General features: G+C 42.8%; 2 protein-coding genes across 13 annotated transcripts in view; one reads left to right on the top strand and one right to left on the bottom strand.

The window, feature by feature from the left end:
- LOC123507908 (alpha-mannosidase 2C1-like) overlaps nucleotides 1-14,144 on the top strand; it is a 24,431-nt gene extending 10,287 nt beyond the window's left edge. For 4 of the 5 annotated variants that reach the window (XM_045261222.1, XM_045261224.1, XM_045261226.1 and 1 more), the window contains 3 exons: nucleotides 155-233; nucleotides 928-1,059; nucleotides 1,405-1,621. In XM_045261222.1, coding sequence (XP_045117157.1) covers nucleotides 155-233; nucleotides 928-1,059; nucleotides 1,405-1,564 — 371 coding nt within the window. In that variant the 3' untranslated portion in view covers nucleotides 1,565-1,621. Of the gene's footprint in view, nucleotides 1-154; nucleotides 234-927; nucleotides 1,060-1,404; nucleotides 1,622-13,949 lie in introns of those variants that run through there. The other variant, XM_045261223.1, reaches the window with a different exon arrangement.
- The window catches only part of LOC123507906 (proteoglycan 4-like), a 65,593-nt gene continuing 54,289 nt past the window's right edge, over nucleotides 2,848-14,151 (bottom strand). For 7 of the 8 annotated variants that reach the window (XM_045261212.1, XM_045261216.1, XM_045261218.1 and 4 more), the window contains 6 exons: nucleotides 10,254-10,355; nucleotides 9,032-9,859; nucleotides 5,497-7,790; nucleotides 4,903-5,018; nucleotides 3,769-4,596; nucleotides 2,848-3,450 (listed from right to left, as the gene is read on the bottom strand). In XM_045261212.1, the coding sequence (XP_045117147.1) occupies nucleotides 3,317-3,450; nucleotides 3,769-4,596; nucleotides 4,903-5,018; nucleotides 5,497-7,790; nucleotides 9,032-9,859; nucleotides 10,254-10,355 (4,302 nt within the window). In that variant the 3' untranslated portion in view covers nucleotides 2,848-3,316. The remainder of the gene's footprint in view (nucleotides 3,451-3,768; nucleotides 4,597-4,902; nucleotides 5,019-5,496; nucleotides 7,791-9,031; nucleotides 9,860-10,253; nucleotides 10,356-14,151) is intronic. The other variant, XM_045261220.1, reaches the window with a different exon arrangement.

Genomic DNA, 14,151 nt, shown 5'->3' with positions numbered 1-14,151 from the left:
GTTGACATTCATATTGATGATGCAAAATCTTTAAAGTATCACTATAATTTTGAAAACTGCCTCTTGAAATGCCCAATAACTATCATGATAAATAGATGAAGCTAAGAGATTATGGTATTCATTATGAAGCAATGTGATAGTGTTTTCCCTTTAGGTTGTGGGGATAAGACCAGAGTACAAAGATGTGCTTATGAGTTCAACAGCAACTTAGCCTTGCTTTCAACTTCTGTAAGGTAAGTGAGGCTTTAGCAGCTGACCTTATTCCCTGTGTGTGTATATATACAGAGACCTCCCTACTTGATGAAGCACAGTCTTCCTACACCTACTTTTACCTAGAGTGACATGTCAACTCTAGGGATTTTACTAGGTAAATACCATTGACCAAAAGTTGTGATGTATATCAAGCCTCCTTTCTCAAGCCCATGTCTGCCTCCCCATCCCCACTTATTGTGAAAAAAGGTAAGGTGACAAAGAGATAACCCAGCTTTGGACTGGTTATCTCTTCCAATCCACTCTCTTGGGCCAGCATGATGCCAGAGAGTTGTCACTTACTTGGTGTGTACAGTACTTAATTTTACCTTGGAGAATACTGCCCCTTTTATGCCATTAGAATGCCACTAAACTCCATGTGGTATATATTGCATGCTTTTGACAAGTACTGTATATATATATATATATATATATATATATATATATATATATATATATATATATATATATATATATATATATATATATATATATATATATATATATATATATATATATATATATATATATATATATATATATATATATATATATATATATATATATATATATATATATATATATATATATATAGTATATTTTTGACCTGCAGTATATGACAAATGGAAGAAACGAGTGTATGTAGTTAATATCACACTGCCTCCTTCATCCTGACAGTCATGATAGTGAAGTGTGGTTCAGTCTGGCTGGGAGTGGAGCAATGATTGAGGCAGTGAAGCTGGCCGAGGACAAGAGTGGCGATGTGGTGGTGAGGCTGTATGAGACCCTTGGTGGCACCACTTCTGCAAGGTATGGATGAGTAAGGTGGAGCTGGTATTATTTTTGTACATAATACCACTTAGTTGGATGAAAGACTCTCAAGGCAAGTGTTTATTTATGATACACTTATTTAAGCAACTGCCCTGATGATTATGTGCTTTTGTATTAATTAGTTTTACTCAGATTTTCATACCATTAGACTGTCATAATACAATTTAGTTTTTTCTTACAATTTTGTTGGTCTTGATATCATTTTTAAAATTTTTTATTTGGTTTACTTGGATTATTTTATACCACTAACGAGTGTCATGATTCATTGCAGCTTTTTTTGTTGACTATCTTGCCTGGGTTCTTACTGTCATCATTATTTCTTAGGTTGAAGGTCCCCAGGCAGCCCCAGAGGGTCTGCCTGTGCAATGGTCTGGAGGAACCTATGAGTGACCTGAGTCTTGAAGTGGGGCAAGATGATGAGGTGTTTGTTGACCTCACCTTGTCACCATTCAAGATTGCCAACATTCGTATCACATATAACTAAGGTACTCTCTCTCTCTCTCTCTCTCTCTCTCTCTCTCTCTCTCTCTCTCTCTCTCTCTCTCTCTCTCTCTCTCAAACAAAAGTGCCTTATATAGTTATTGTATTCCTATGTATTAGAGCAATGTTGTTCCTTTTGCCTTAAATAGATAGTCTGATGTTGAGCTTCCAGTGTACATGATGATGGGGCTTTGATGCAGTCGTCAAGCCTCTACACTACAGTACATTACAGTACAGTAGCTAGTGGGCTTTTGTTTTTGAACAGATAACTTTTGTAGGATCCTGTAATTGTAGCAGTAGTATTATTAGTATTATCATCATTATTGTTATTATTTGTTATTGATTAATAGTTGTTATTCATTTATGTTTAAATAGGTGTATATATATATATATATATATATATATATATATATATATATATATATATATATATATATATATATATATATATATGCCTTATCTGTATTAAATTGGGAATAAATTAAACATCTATTAATAAAACATTTATTCAATACGAATACATATAATTAATAATTCACAGTTCTGTTTTGTAATTGACTGTGATACTAAATTAGTATTTGTAATATATAACATTCCCTTCAACACACCTCTGCTCACTCTCCACCAACCCTGGTAAAGCAGAGTTGTGAAGCTCTTAATTACACCTTTATACTCATAAGAGGACGTGTGTGTGTGTGTGTGTGTGTGTGTGTGTGTGTGTGTGTGTGTGTTGCATCTTGCATACTCATTCTTGACCAGTCCTGCTGACTTCATTGTTTTGTGTGCTGTGTCAATAGAAGAGTTTTTGTGTCATGGAATTTGTTTTTATTATCTTTCTTTGATTTTTACTGACTCACTTAAAGAAATTGATATTGATTTACATGCACAACTCGTAAGGTTCCTTTAATGGTTACTTTTCCTTTAAATGGACTTTATAAGAAAAAAGGAAAGCTGTGTCATCATCATCATCATCATTGTCACTACAGTTTAATCTTTCTTGAATGTAAGACATAATGCCCTTATTTTCTCATAAAGTTTCTTAAAAAAGAAAAAAAAGTCACTGCATAGCATGACACATTTTTGTTGGCTCTGAGAGAGAGAGAGAGAGAGAGAGAGAATCAATAACATTTTGTAACTAAGGTTATGAATTCTAGTTTGAGTGTAAGTATATATATATATATATATATATATATATATATATATATATATATATATATATATATATATATATATATATATATATATATATATATATACACAATCACATTATAAAGAGTTAAATCTCTCTCTCTCTCTCTCTCTCTCTCTCTCTCTCTCTCTCTCTCTCTCTCTCTCTCTCCCCCTCTTAAAACACACAATATTTTAGTACCATACTGAAATTGAATGAAAAGGAGGACTACATATCCATCCTAATATGGTTCTTGTAGCAGAAAATCTTAGTAAACATCTTTGTACGAATCTTTCTTGCGTCATAAACCAACGTCAAATTGGGAGGAGACGGTACAAAATGAGTGAATAGAAATACACACAAGCAACTAATCTTTTTTTGCCATCTAGTCTGAAGGAAATAAAAAAAAAAGCAAGGTAATGAATAGTCATTCAATTAACTCATCAATATGGTACCTGAGAAAAGATCCAAAGCTTGAAAATATACACATTATTTAAGGAGTCAAATATCCTGCTCTTGTTTTCGTCTTTGTAGTGGTGGCAGGTGGCAGGTGGCGGGTGGTGGCAGAGGCATGGCATGGACAGGGTGCTAACATGTGGGAAGGCACTGGACGCCCACGGGGGTACAGCGGCACTCCTTACACTTGCCGGATAATTCTGGGATCTTGTCCTTGACCTTATGCATGCGGCCGTAGATGTTGCAGCCAGAGAGCTTGAGCAAACCTGGAGAAGTAGAAGGTGGTGGTGGTGGTGATGACTGCAGTGGTGGTGGTGACCATGGTAGTAAAAGATCATTATTCTTTATTATCTGATAATGTCTCTTGGCTGAATTACATGAATTTATCCAGCTGTCTACTACCTACTTACCTATCTTTATTTATCTATCTATCTACCTATCTATCTTTGCATCTGTTTGGCCATCTAACTGCTCATCCATCTACCAATTTATTCATGTCTACTTTCCTATCTATCTGTCCATCTATCTATCTGTGTATCTATCTGTCTACATTCATCTTACCTCTATATACATCTGTCTCTCACCTGAGGCCAGGATGGGGTCTGTGGCGAGCGGTAGTTGATCCTTCACAGAGTCGGGTATTTCAGGCAATCTTGGAGGAATCTTGACCGGTACGATGGGCTTTGGTGTGCCCTGGCTGGCCGTGAACCTAGAGCCACCCGGAGCCCCTGAGAGGCCAAACACATCCGGGAGCAACAGGTTAGGTATTTCATTCGGTACAATTGGTCTTGGTGTCTGTGTGGGAAGCAAGGTTGTAGGTTTTGGGCGTGGGAGGAAGGAGGATATGGACAGTGGAGGCTGGCGTGAGGGTGGTGGTGGTGGATGTGTTGGTGGCGGTGACGGTGGGCGTGTTGGTGGCGGTGGTGGTGGGCGTGTTGGTGGTGGTGGTGGTGGTGGTGGTGGGGGTGTCTGTCGAGGTGGAAGTGTGAAGAGAGATGTGGCTTTGGAAGGAGCAGCTGTGATTTCTGTGATATCGGCTGTTGTGCGTCTTGGAGGGATGAAAGACGGGCGTGATGCAGGATGGTCACGCAAAGCAAACAGCAGGTTAGGTCTGGCTGTGCTGCTCTCGCTCTCCTGCTCCTCTGTGGTGGATGGTGGTGGTGCAGCAAAAGGCGGGCGGCTCGGTCTTTCCCCTGGGCGGCGGAAAGGCAAGAAGGGACGGCGTGTTGATGCCTCCTCACTTGCTGGCCGGCGTTGTGGCAGGATGGGAGGACGGTGTGGCAGGGTACGGCGAGGGGCTGTGGTGGGGAGTTCCGTGGTAGTGGTGGTTGAAGATGTGGTGGTGGTGGTGGTGGTGGTGGTGGATTTATCAGTGATGTCCTCAGGCTTTAGGTTTGTGGCCAAGTCGTCCTCTACAATAAAAGATATCAGGTAATATTAGTGTGACAAGTTTTAAAAAGACAGTTTTAAAGCTTTATCACCATTCCACTTATATGAAACATTTCTTGTCTACCTTACTTTATTATCACAAATCTTATGATATGCTGACAATCTACTTATATCAAGGGAAAATAGAAATAGAAATAAATATGGAAAGCTACTGAACTTTGAGCAAGACTGATTTGTTTTCGTTCATGAAAGAAATGCAAACACTAAATAGAAACTAGAGAGTATGAAAGCAACAACAGAGCGTTGGCATGAAGGCTTATAGTACTCACCGTGACCTGGAATCAAGAAGGGTGGCAGAGGGGGGCGGGATGTGGAGCGTAGGTCCTCGGTGCTGAAGGTGTTGTGAGGGTGTGTGAGGGCGTCGGCTGCCACGAATGGGATAATTCTGTGAAGGAAGGCGATTGTCATGAGAAAGAGTGCTCAAAACTTCCCTGGCCTCAGTTTCAGGTCTTGTAATTAGCCCTAAGTTGCATCTTTTGCAATTTAAGTGTATTTCCTCCCATGCTAGAAAAAATTGCTTAATATTTTTGATGAAAGACAAATACGTACTGAGATCCATACATTAATACCTACTTCAGCTTGTGGTCTACTTACTGTCTGTTTTAATTTTAGTGCATTACCATAGCATATACTACAAAACTCACTGCTGCTGCTGCTGCTGCTGCTGCTGCTGCTGCTGCTGCTGCTGCTGCTGCTGCTGCTGCTGCTACTACTACTACTACTACTACTACTACTACTACTACTACTACTACTACTACTACTACTACTACTACTACTACTACTACTACTACTACTACTGCTGCTGCTACTGCTACTGCTACTACTACTACTACTTAGTACTTACTACTACTACTACTACTTACTTGAGGTTAGGAAGAGATGGCGGCAGGGTCGGTTCTCCTTCATTGTCATAGTCATCAGTTAGTTCAAAGGTTGGTTGCACTCTATCCCCTTCGTCTTGTATCCCTGAGAACCCTCCTTCCAGAACAGGCTCTGATGGCAGACCCTCTATGGTAGAAGGCTGCTGTGGGCGTGGCTGTGGAGGGATGAATGGCCGCCTGGTGGGGGTATGGATTGGATCTGGCAGGTCGAAGAGGGCAATGGGAGCAATACCTGGTAATTTTGTCTCCTTTTCTGCACCATGAAGGAATGTTGGTATGATAGGACTCAGTGACGGAGCTTCTGTTCTTGAAGGCGGAGGTATGAACAGTGGTGGTCTTGAGATGGGCTCCTTGGGTTCCTCTTCTGGTGATGGGGATGAGGGTGGCGGTGGTGGTGGTGGTGGAGGTGGTGGTGGTGAAGTGGGTGGAGGTAATGAAGGTCGGAACTCAGAAATAGGTTTGTCCATTTCTTCTTCAATAGCTATCTCTGTTTCCTTATTCTCCACCTTCTCCAGTACCTCCTCACCCTCAGGTGGTGATGGAGATGTGAACCGGAAGCGTGGTGGGATGAATTCTGGTCTGCCTGTGGGTCTGGGGCGTGTCCTGAACGGATGGCGCAGCGGTGGTCTGGGGCGGAAGGGTCTTGGACGGTCTGGAACTTCAGGCTGGTCTGGGTCTTCTTTCTCTGGCCCTAGTTGTCCCTCCATTCCTGCTTCATTTGGTTCTTTTTCCTCTGGTTTAGTCTGGTTTGGTCTGTCCTGGTCAGGTTTAGAGTCTTCCAGTGTTGGTTCATCTGGTTTAGGCTCTTCTGCATTTTCAGGATTTAACAAGTCTGATCCTTCTTTTGGTTCAGCTTCATTTGGTACCAGTGCCTCTAGTGTGGGCTGCTTTGGTGCTTCCAGTGTTGGCTGCTGAGGTGGTCTGAATGGTCTGACTTCAGATTCTGGTCCTTCCTCTTCATCTGTTGGTTGGTCCTGCTCATCTGGTCTGAGTGATGGTCTGAATGGTCTAAGTCCGGGTCTTGGTCTGCCTCCTGGTCTTCGATTGCCACCAGGTCTTGGTCTGCTTCCTGGTCTCCCTGGTCTGTCAGGACGGCCAGGTCTCTCAGGTCTGAAGTTTTCTGGTCTGGTGCGTGGAGGCAGTCTGTTGGGCCTCTCAGTTTTGGGCCTGTCTGGGCGGGTGAAGATGTTCAGGAAAGCGCCTAGGAAGGAGGAAGCTGGTGAGGGAGTCGTGGAGGGCTTGTCCACAGTGTCCAGGTCCTGAGTAGTGTTAAGTTCAGTCTTATCTTCTACAACTCTATGTTCAACTGGTAAGGTCTCATCAGGCACAGTGGTCTCCGGCACTGTGGTCTCTTCCTCGGTGGTCTTTGTATCAGCGTCTCCTTCAGGTTTGGTTTGGTCTGGCTGCACAGCGTCACCAGGAAGGAAAGTCTCCAAGGTCTTTGTTGTGTTTCTCTTGGCATCGCTTTCTGTATCGCTTTGTTGTGTTTCTGAAGGTGCTGCAGGTTTCTTTGCCTCAGTACGTCGCACAAAGTCCTCTGGCTTCAGATCCACAGGGATGACTTGGCCAACTCCCACAGGGGAATGTTGGCTGTGGCCGGCTGTCATCACCGAGGTACCTACGGTGATGTCGTACACAGGTAGTTCAGGTTCAGTCTCCAGGTACTCAATGTCCACTATGTCAGCCTCCAAGGGCACCGATGAGGGATCTTCCACGGGTGGGAGAGTTGGCAGGGGATCGTCTGAAGGTGTGGCAGGTGATTTGGCAGGTGGCTGTGGTGCGGGATTTTCTGTGGTGGTGGTGGTGGTGGTGGTGGTTGTAGAACTGGTAGTAGTGGTGGTCACTGGAGATGATTCCTTTGGTTTAAGAGTTGTTTCAGGAACCACAGGGAACAGCACAGTGGTTGCTTCCTCCTCCTCCAGAAGTACAGTCTCGGTCTCCTCTGGGAAGTTTTGAGTAGTCACCACTTCATCTACAGCTGTTTCCTCATCAGCCCCTTCCTCCAGTGGCAAGATGGTGGTGTCTTCAGGGAGGGTGTCAGTGAAGCCCTCCTCCTGTCCCTCCTGCGTGGTGATCTTGTCTTTGGTCTTGTCCTTAGTCTGCCGTTCGTTTCTCACACTTTCGCCAACCGAGGGAATCAACCCAATTCCCTGGCGAGGCACCGTAGGGCGTTCCAGGAGGGGAAGGCGGGGGCGAGGGCGGGGACGGGGAGAGATCTCTTGTATACCGGCCTCTCGAAGTAATGTTGCAATGTCAATCTTGCGTTCGTTTGTCACCTGAAGAATTGATAGTGTTAGAGGGTAATAAAAAAATGTGTGTGTGTGTGTGTGTGTGTGTGTTTGAGTCAGTAAGTGTGTGTGTGTGTGCTACAATAGTGTAGTGATTAATGATTAAAGAGAAGGAAAACAATGATGATGAAATAGTAAGGAATAGTACTTTACATTATAGTTTTATGTGTTTTTTATGTAGGATATTGAGTCCTTATTTCCTTAAAGATAATTTTGTATGTGTACATGCATACATTTATACATATAAACATAGTTATGTGTGTGCATGCAGGAGAGATGAAGAGGTGACGGACAAGAGCACGCACACACACACACACACACACACACACACACACACACACACACACACACACACACACACACACACACACACACACACACACACACACACACAGAATCATATGATGTCACCAGACCATCAGGACAAACCAAGATTAACCAGAAAAGTGCAGGAAGATAAAGGAGGTGTTAGATGAATTATCCGTTAACACTATTAATTTCCAAATTTCCATTTTATTACCACTTTTCTAAGTAAGGAACTTGGGAGTCAGTCTGTGGCAGTCACTGTGGTTTTCAGAATATTCCATATTGTCATCCTTGTCCCAATTTGTCTGGTTGTTCAGATTATGTTGAAAGTCATATGGAATTGTCTTATCATTGTCTCATTCTACATCTGGCATTTTTCTTGTCGTGTGTTTTTTTCTGTGATAGTATATTGTCAGAAAGAATCACTGTCATTCAGTAGGTCATTACTGTAACCTTGCTTTGTATTTGGAAGGATATACTTGTTCCTTCTTGCCCTTCATCAGATGCTGAAGGAAACATTACAAACATGTACCCCGTGATGGATAAGAGTCAAGTCATTTGTCTGGCACAAAGTGTCACGCGATCCTGTTGTTGTCGGATCATTAAGTTTGTAGTTTGTTGATTATGTACATACTCTTTGTACTTTAGTCTCTTCAAGAAAGTGAAGTTGGGTAGATTTAGATTAATGAGTTATGCATTTATTATTAGACATGTGCATGTGAAGCCCCAAGCATAGCACGCATAGCTTGCATAGCACACCAGGACCTCCTTCATCAGACGTAGCTCCCTCACCATCAGGCTCCCCACATAAGCATGCCGCAGGTGGAGTTAGTGATATGTGGTGCCAGGTGTTAAGATGTGACCAAATGGTGCTGTATGTCCCTCTTTTTGCATATATCTCTCAAATCTCTTCTATGATATACCTCAGAGGGAGCTTCTTCAGGGGTTGTACTGGTAGTGGCGTCGGTGAAGCCTGTAGGTGGGCGTCTTTCAAACCTTGAAGGACGGTTCGATGCTGATATGGTGGAGTGAAATCTGAATTTGTTCCACCTCAGTTTGTTGTCCTTCACTGGCCTCTTTGGTGCTTCTGTAGTTCTGGTGGAGGAGGCATCACCTGGTTCTTGTGTGGTGGTGGGTGTGGTGGCAAGGAAGCTACTGACTCTGAAGCTTCCCTGTGTGGTAATCATGGTGGGTGTGGCTGGTGTGGTAGTAGTGCTGGTGCTGCTTGGTTCCCTGGTGAAACGGTGTAGTTTTGTGGGTCTTTTGGGTTTGAAATGTAACTCCAGTGGATCTTCGTGTGTTTCAGGGGTAGTAGTGGTGGTGTTGGTGGTGGTGGTGTTAGAAGATGCTTCCGGTATAGCTGTGGTGGAGGACAGTTCAGGTGTGGCTGTGGTGGAAGCCAGTTCAGGCGTGGTAGCACTAACACCATACCTGGAGTGCTCACGGGTTTTGTAGCGGAAACTTAGAGGCAGAGAACTTGGCTGGGTTGTTCTCTCCCTATTCTGAGGTCTGCTGGGGTGTGAGATCCGAATCCTGGGACTGGGGGGAGATGAGGGGAGACGATCCCTTGCCTTGAACCTCGATTCTTGACGCCGCTTGGCTATTTCAGCAAGAGAAGGACGTGACATTGGGCGAAGGCGTGTTGGTGGTTTTCTCGTTGATGTGGGTCCTGTTGGTTCAGTCTCCACCTCTACATCTATTGAAGGTTCTGTGCTTTCTGTGACTTCTTCAGGAACAGCATCAGGATCAGACTGGTTGGTGTCAATAAGGGTTAGATTAGCTGGCTGTTGATGATGGATTAGCTAAAGGTTACAGTTACAGTGGGTTGGGGCATTACATGGCTGGTTGACTGCCTGGATGGTGATTTGTAAAGCTGAGCTGGAAGATAATGTTGTCTGGATGGTTAGCAGCAGGCCACCCACACATGTTTGTCTTAGTGTGGATGGGGAAATGGTTCTCTCTCTCTCTCTCTCTCTCTCTCTCTCTCTCTCTCTCTCTCTCTCTCTCTCTCTCTCTCTCTCTCTCTCTCTCTCTCATATTCAAATACTAACTGAATAATTAATTTACAACACAAGGAAATAAATAATCAACATAAACAGCAAAATATTATCATACAAGCAGGCAACCCATTACTACAAAACCTACCTCTTCTCCTTCCTTTCCAGCACTGGGGTCAACATCCTCTTCAATATTTAGCACCCTGCCAGTTCTCCTCTCAAATTCTTCCCTTGGGGCTTCCATGGGATTCTAGGGCAAGAAATTTATTGAGTATTGCCAGCACATGGTAGCAGAAAAGCAGTGGTGATGATGGTGAGGTTGATAGAAATGAATAGATGATGGGTTTAGTTCCATAGTGTTCTGGGAAGGGACTCATTAAGTATTGGTGGCATGTAGTAATAGAGAAGCAGTGGTGATGGTGAGGTTGATATTGGGGTTGCCATACATTAACTATCAAAATTCTGGACATATTCACTAACACTTGATATAATACTGGAAAACATGTAATTCATAAAAAAAAAAAAAAAAACTACTTTTATTGCAGTAACAAGGCCACAAGGCCACAAACAAGCAAACAATAATCCAAACTGATGCCCATATCAATGTAGGTTAAAGAGAAAAAATTGGTGCACAACGTAGGGTGAATCTTGCGAGGAAGGCAAGGCTGGGAGCATCAACTCCATACAAGACCTTATAATGGGACTAACAACTAAGTGAATACTTTTTTTTTATATCTCTCGATGTTGCCCTTGGCCAGCTTTCCCAACTTACATAAACAAAAATCAGTATAAAGGTGTAGCAGAAATATCACTCCCGGTTGAAAGGTTAACAGAGAATGTGAATGGTAAGTGCACCATACATGGTGAGGTGGTCTGTCCGGGGCTTGAACACCACCACTGGCCTGACAGTGACAGCCACCAGCTGCCAGTGTCAGCCATTCACTGTATTTAGGGCCCCTCAAGGCACAGCTCACTTCTAGGAAGACACCACAGAGTGATGATGGCCTCTTCCTTGGTCATATAACACACACGCACTCACACACACACAAACACACACACACACTGCTGGAAGCGGCGAGGCAAATGGGCAAGCCTCTTAATGTGTGGCCCCTGTTCACCTAGCAGGAAATAGGTATGGGATGTAACTCGAGGGGTTGTGGCCTCACTTTCCCGGTGTGTGTTGTGTGTTGTGGTCTCAGTCCTACCCGAAGATCGGTCTATGAGCTCTGAGCTCGCTCCGTAATGGGGAAGACTGGCTGGGTGACCAGTAGACGACTGAGGTGAATTATACACAATGATGATAATACTACTGATGCTGCTGGTACCTACACTCCTTCATACTTCCATTCCCTATTTTTCCTTCTATCACTACACTTTAGGCATTTCAGGTGGGAAATAGCAGGAAACGCCTGGAAAGCACTAATAATTTAAAGAAATGTTGGTGAGTTGACACGAAGTATAGGGTTTGATGGGGCAGGGTCTTGGTCCACGTAATGGTGGGCGCCAGGCGGTCTGAATGGAGGTATACATAACTATTGCCTTATTTAACACACTAATGGGCTACTTATCTGTTTTGGTTGTTGATTCTGGCTTTGTTTTATTCTTTGGGTCTGGAAACACAAGGGAGTACAGGAAAACATTGGTGGAGTGACCTGGGGGTGAAGGCATGGCTGAGGTGCTCCTGTGGCCCATTGTTTGCGTACGTAATTCATTTAAAAAATCGCCAGAAGAAAAAAGGCGTCCAGACTGAAATGCACTACATTTTTAGACGTAACAAATACTTTAACTAAAAATCAAAATATAATATCGTTACCAAGTTGTTTGTTTATAAAACGATGTTCAACGAAAGGTCTATTTCAAAATAACGGCGCCACTAACACATCATCATGTTGAGAAGGAAATTACAGCCACACTACATTATATTACATTTTCTGAATACGAAAAATTTTTGCTTTCCAGCCATATAAAGAAAACGGATTCATTGTCGTGTAAAGATTTTTGTTTTCTATTATGGCATCGTTAATTTTTTTCAAAATTTGAAAATACGAATACTTAGACTAAATTATACGGAATATTGTTATTTGGGTCGTGTTTTCATATTTTTTACGTCGTATATCAAACATCAAAACAGTCCTAGGCGTGATAATAAAAAAAAGTTTAAATTGTAGAATGCTGAAAGTGTTATTTGTACGAGAGAGACAGAGAGAGAGAAAAAAAAAACATTGCTAAACACGATCTTATTAAGGATAGTAACTTGATTTACATTCGTATCAGTAAATGAAATACAAAAACAATGTAAACTCCAATAATAAACGAAAAAAAAAAAAAATGTAGAGCCGAAGTAGTTTTTTCACCCATTTCACCACCTCCATCTCTCCTCCCTTCCCTCTCACATTCTTCACTATCCCTCCACCTTCACCTCCTTCACTTACTGCAACACAGCAGGACCTTAAAGCACCTGCAAACACCTGCCAAACTTCCGAAAAACGCCCTAAATCACTTGGTCTTAGGGTGAAGGGGGGTGGGACTGGTGGGGGTTGGCAGGTCGGGGCGCTAGGATTGCCGTGTGTGTGTGTGTAATAATAATAATAATAATAATAATAATAATAATAATGGTAGTGGTTGTGGTCAATAGGCTTATGTAATTTGTGTAGTATGTATGTGGTTGCTTGGTGATGGTGGTGGTCTCTGGGGATGGTACTGTGGTGGTAGTGATGAGGTATGGTATAGCATGGTAATGGTTGTGTGGTGGGGGTGGTGGTAGTGTGGTTGGGGTTGTAGTGCTGTGGTCAGTCAACTGGTGTGTGTGTGTGTGTGTGTGTGAGGAAGCCATTTAAACGGTGTCTTTATGTAGGTATGATAATTGGTGTGTTAACCCTCCTTGTTTCTTCATTCCATCCTTCCATCTTTCCATCTCCAATTCCTCCTGCGGTCTTAACTCTCGCATTGTGTAACATATTGTGCACTTCCATGATGCATGGCTTAATTGGCAGCGGTAGGGTGCCAGCGGGGGCTGTGTGGGGCACCCTGCCCTGCCCTACCCTGCCCTGTTCTGGTCTCTCACGTACACAGGGCGGCATCATCAATCAAAAAGTTATTGTACCATGGGCACCATACTGTACGTACTATACACGTACTACATACCTTTGCTGGGGCCAGATTTTTTTTCTCTTATAGCACTTTCTACATCATTTTCCTTCACGACACTAAATGTTAAGCTTTTTCTTGCATTTATTTTTTGTTATTAAGTTGTAAAGTAGTTTTTAGTATTAGGTATACTTCGCTTTCTATTCCCTCGTGTAGGTCATCTTTTTTCCACCTCTTCTTATCCGTGTCTCAATTCATCGCCTTTGCGGTCGGAGTGTGACAGGTTCGTTAATAAGATCGTCCACTAAGTTGTAGTTGTCGATGGTCGCCAGCAAATTGAATATTGGGTTGTGGAATACTTGGGGGCAATGACTTAAGTAATTAAATGTCGAGTTGATATTAATTATCTGCAAGAATGTGACTATATTTTAACCATAGGCTGTACTGATGTGTAAGTGGTTGTTCTGGTGTGTGAGGGTGATTATAGTCAAACGCTATTCATGCATCTTACAGGCGTCTGAACGCACACTTATTTGTTTTATAGTTCCCACGATTACCAGTAACGAATATGTTTCATTTGGCACACTAACCCAAATCTACTCACTATCGTCTTTTATTCAATAGTAGCTAGGCAGCCGAAATCTTGTCATCGAAACCAGTAGCCGAACCGTGGTTGAAAGCGAAAAATAGCAAACTATAACAACACGGTGACCTCTTGCACCAGCAGTGGCTTACATCTGACCTGATTTGATTCCAGTGATTCCACCATGCCAATCAACGTATGTGTCGTCGCTGATATTGTAGCCTACCTCTCCTTCGAGGAAAAAAAGATGAAAATGTGAGAGGATGGAGCGTCTTCCCTCACAAGAAGAAGGAATCCATGAGAAGAAAATTATGGGGAACCAGATGTAAAGGGGACCGAAGTGGGGAACAACACCCAATTATGCGATTTACTCCTA

This window comes from Portunus trituberculatus, chromosome 23 (assembly GCF_017591435.1).
Source record: "Portunus trituberculatus isolate SZX2019 chromosome 23, ASM1759143v1, whole genome shotgun sequence".
Taxonomy (NCBI): domain Eukaryota; kingdom Metazoa; phylum Arthropoda; class Malacostraca; order Decapoda; family Portunidae; genus Portunus; species Portunus trituberculatus.
The sequence above is the reverse complement of the archived record's forward strand: the minus strand, read 5'-3'. Positions and strand labels throughout refer to the sequence as shown.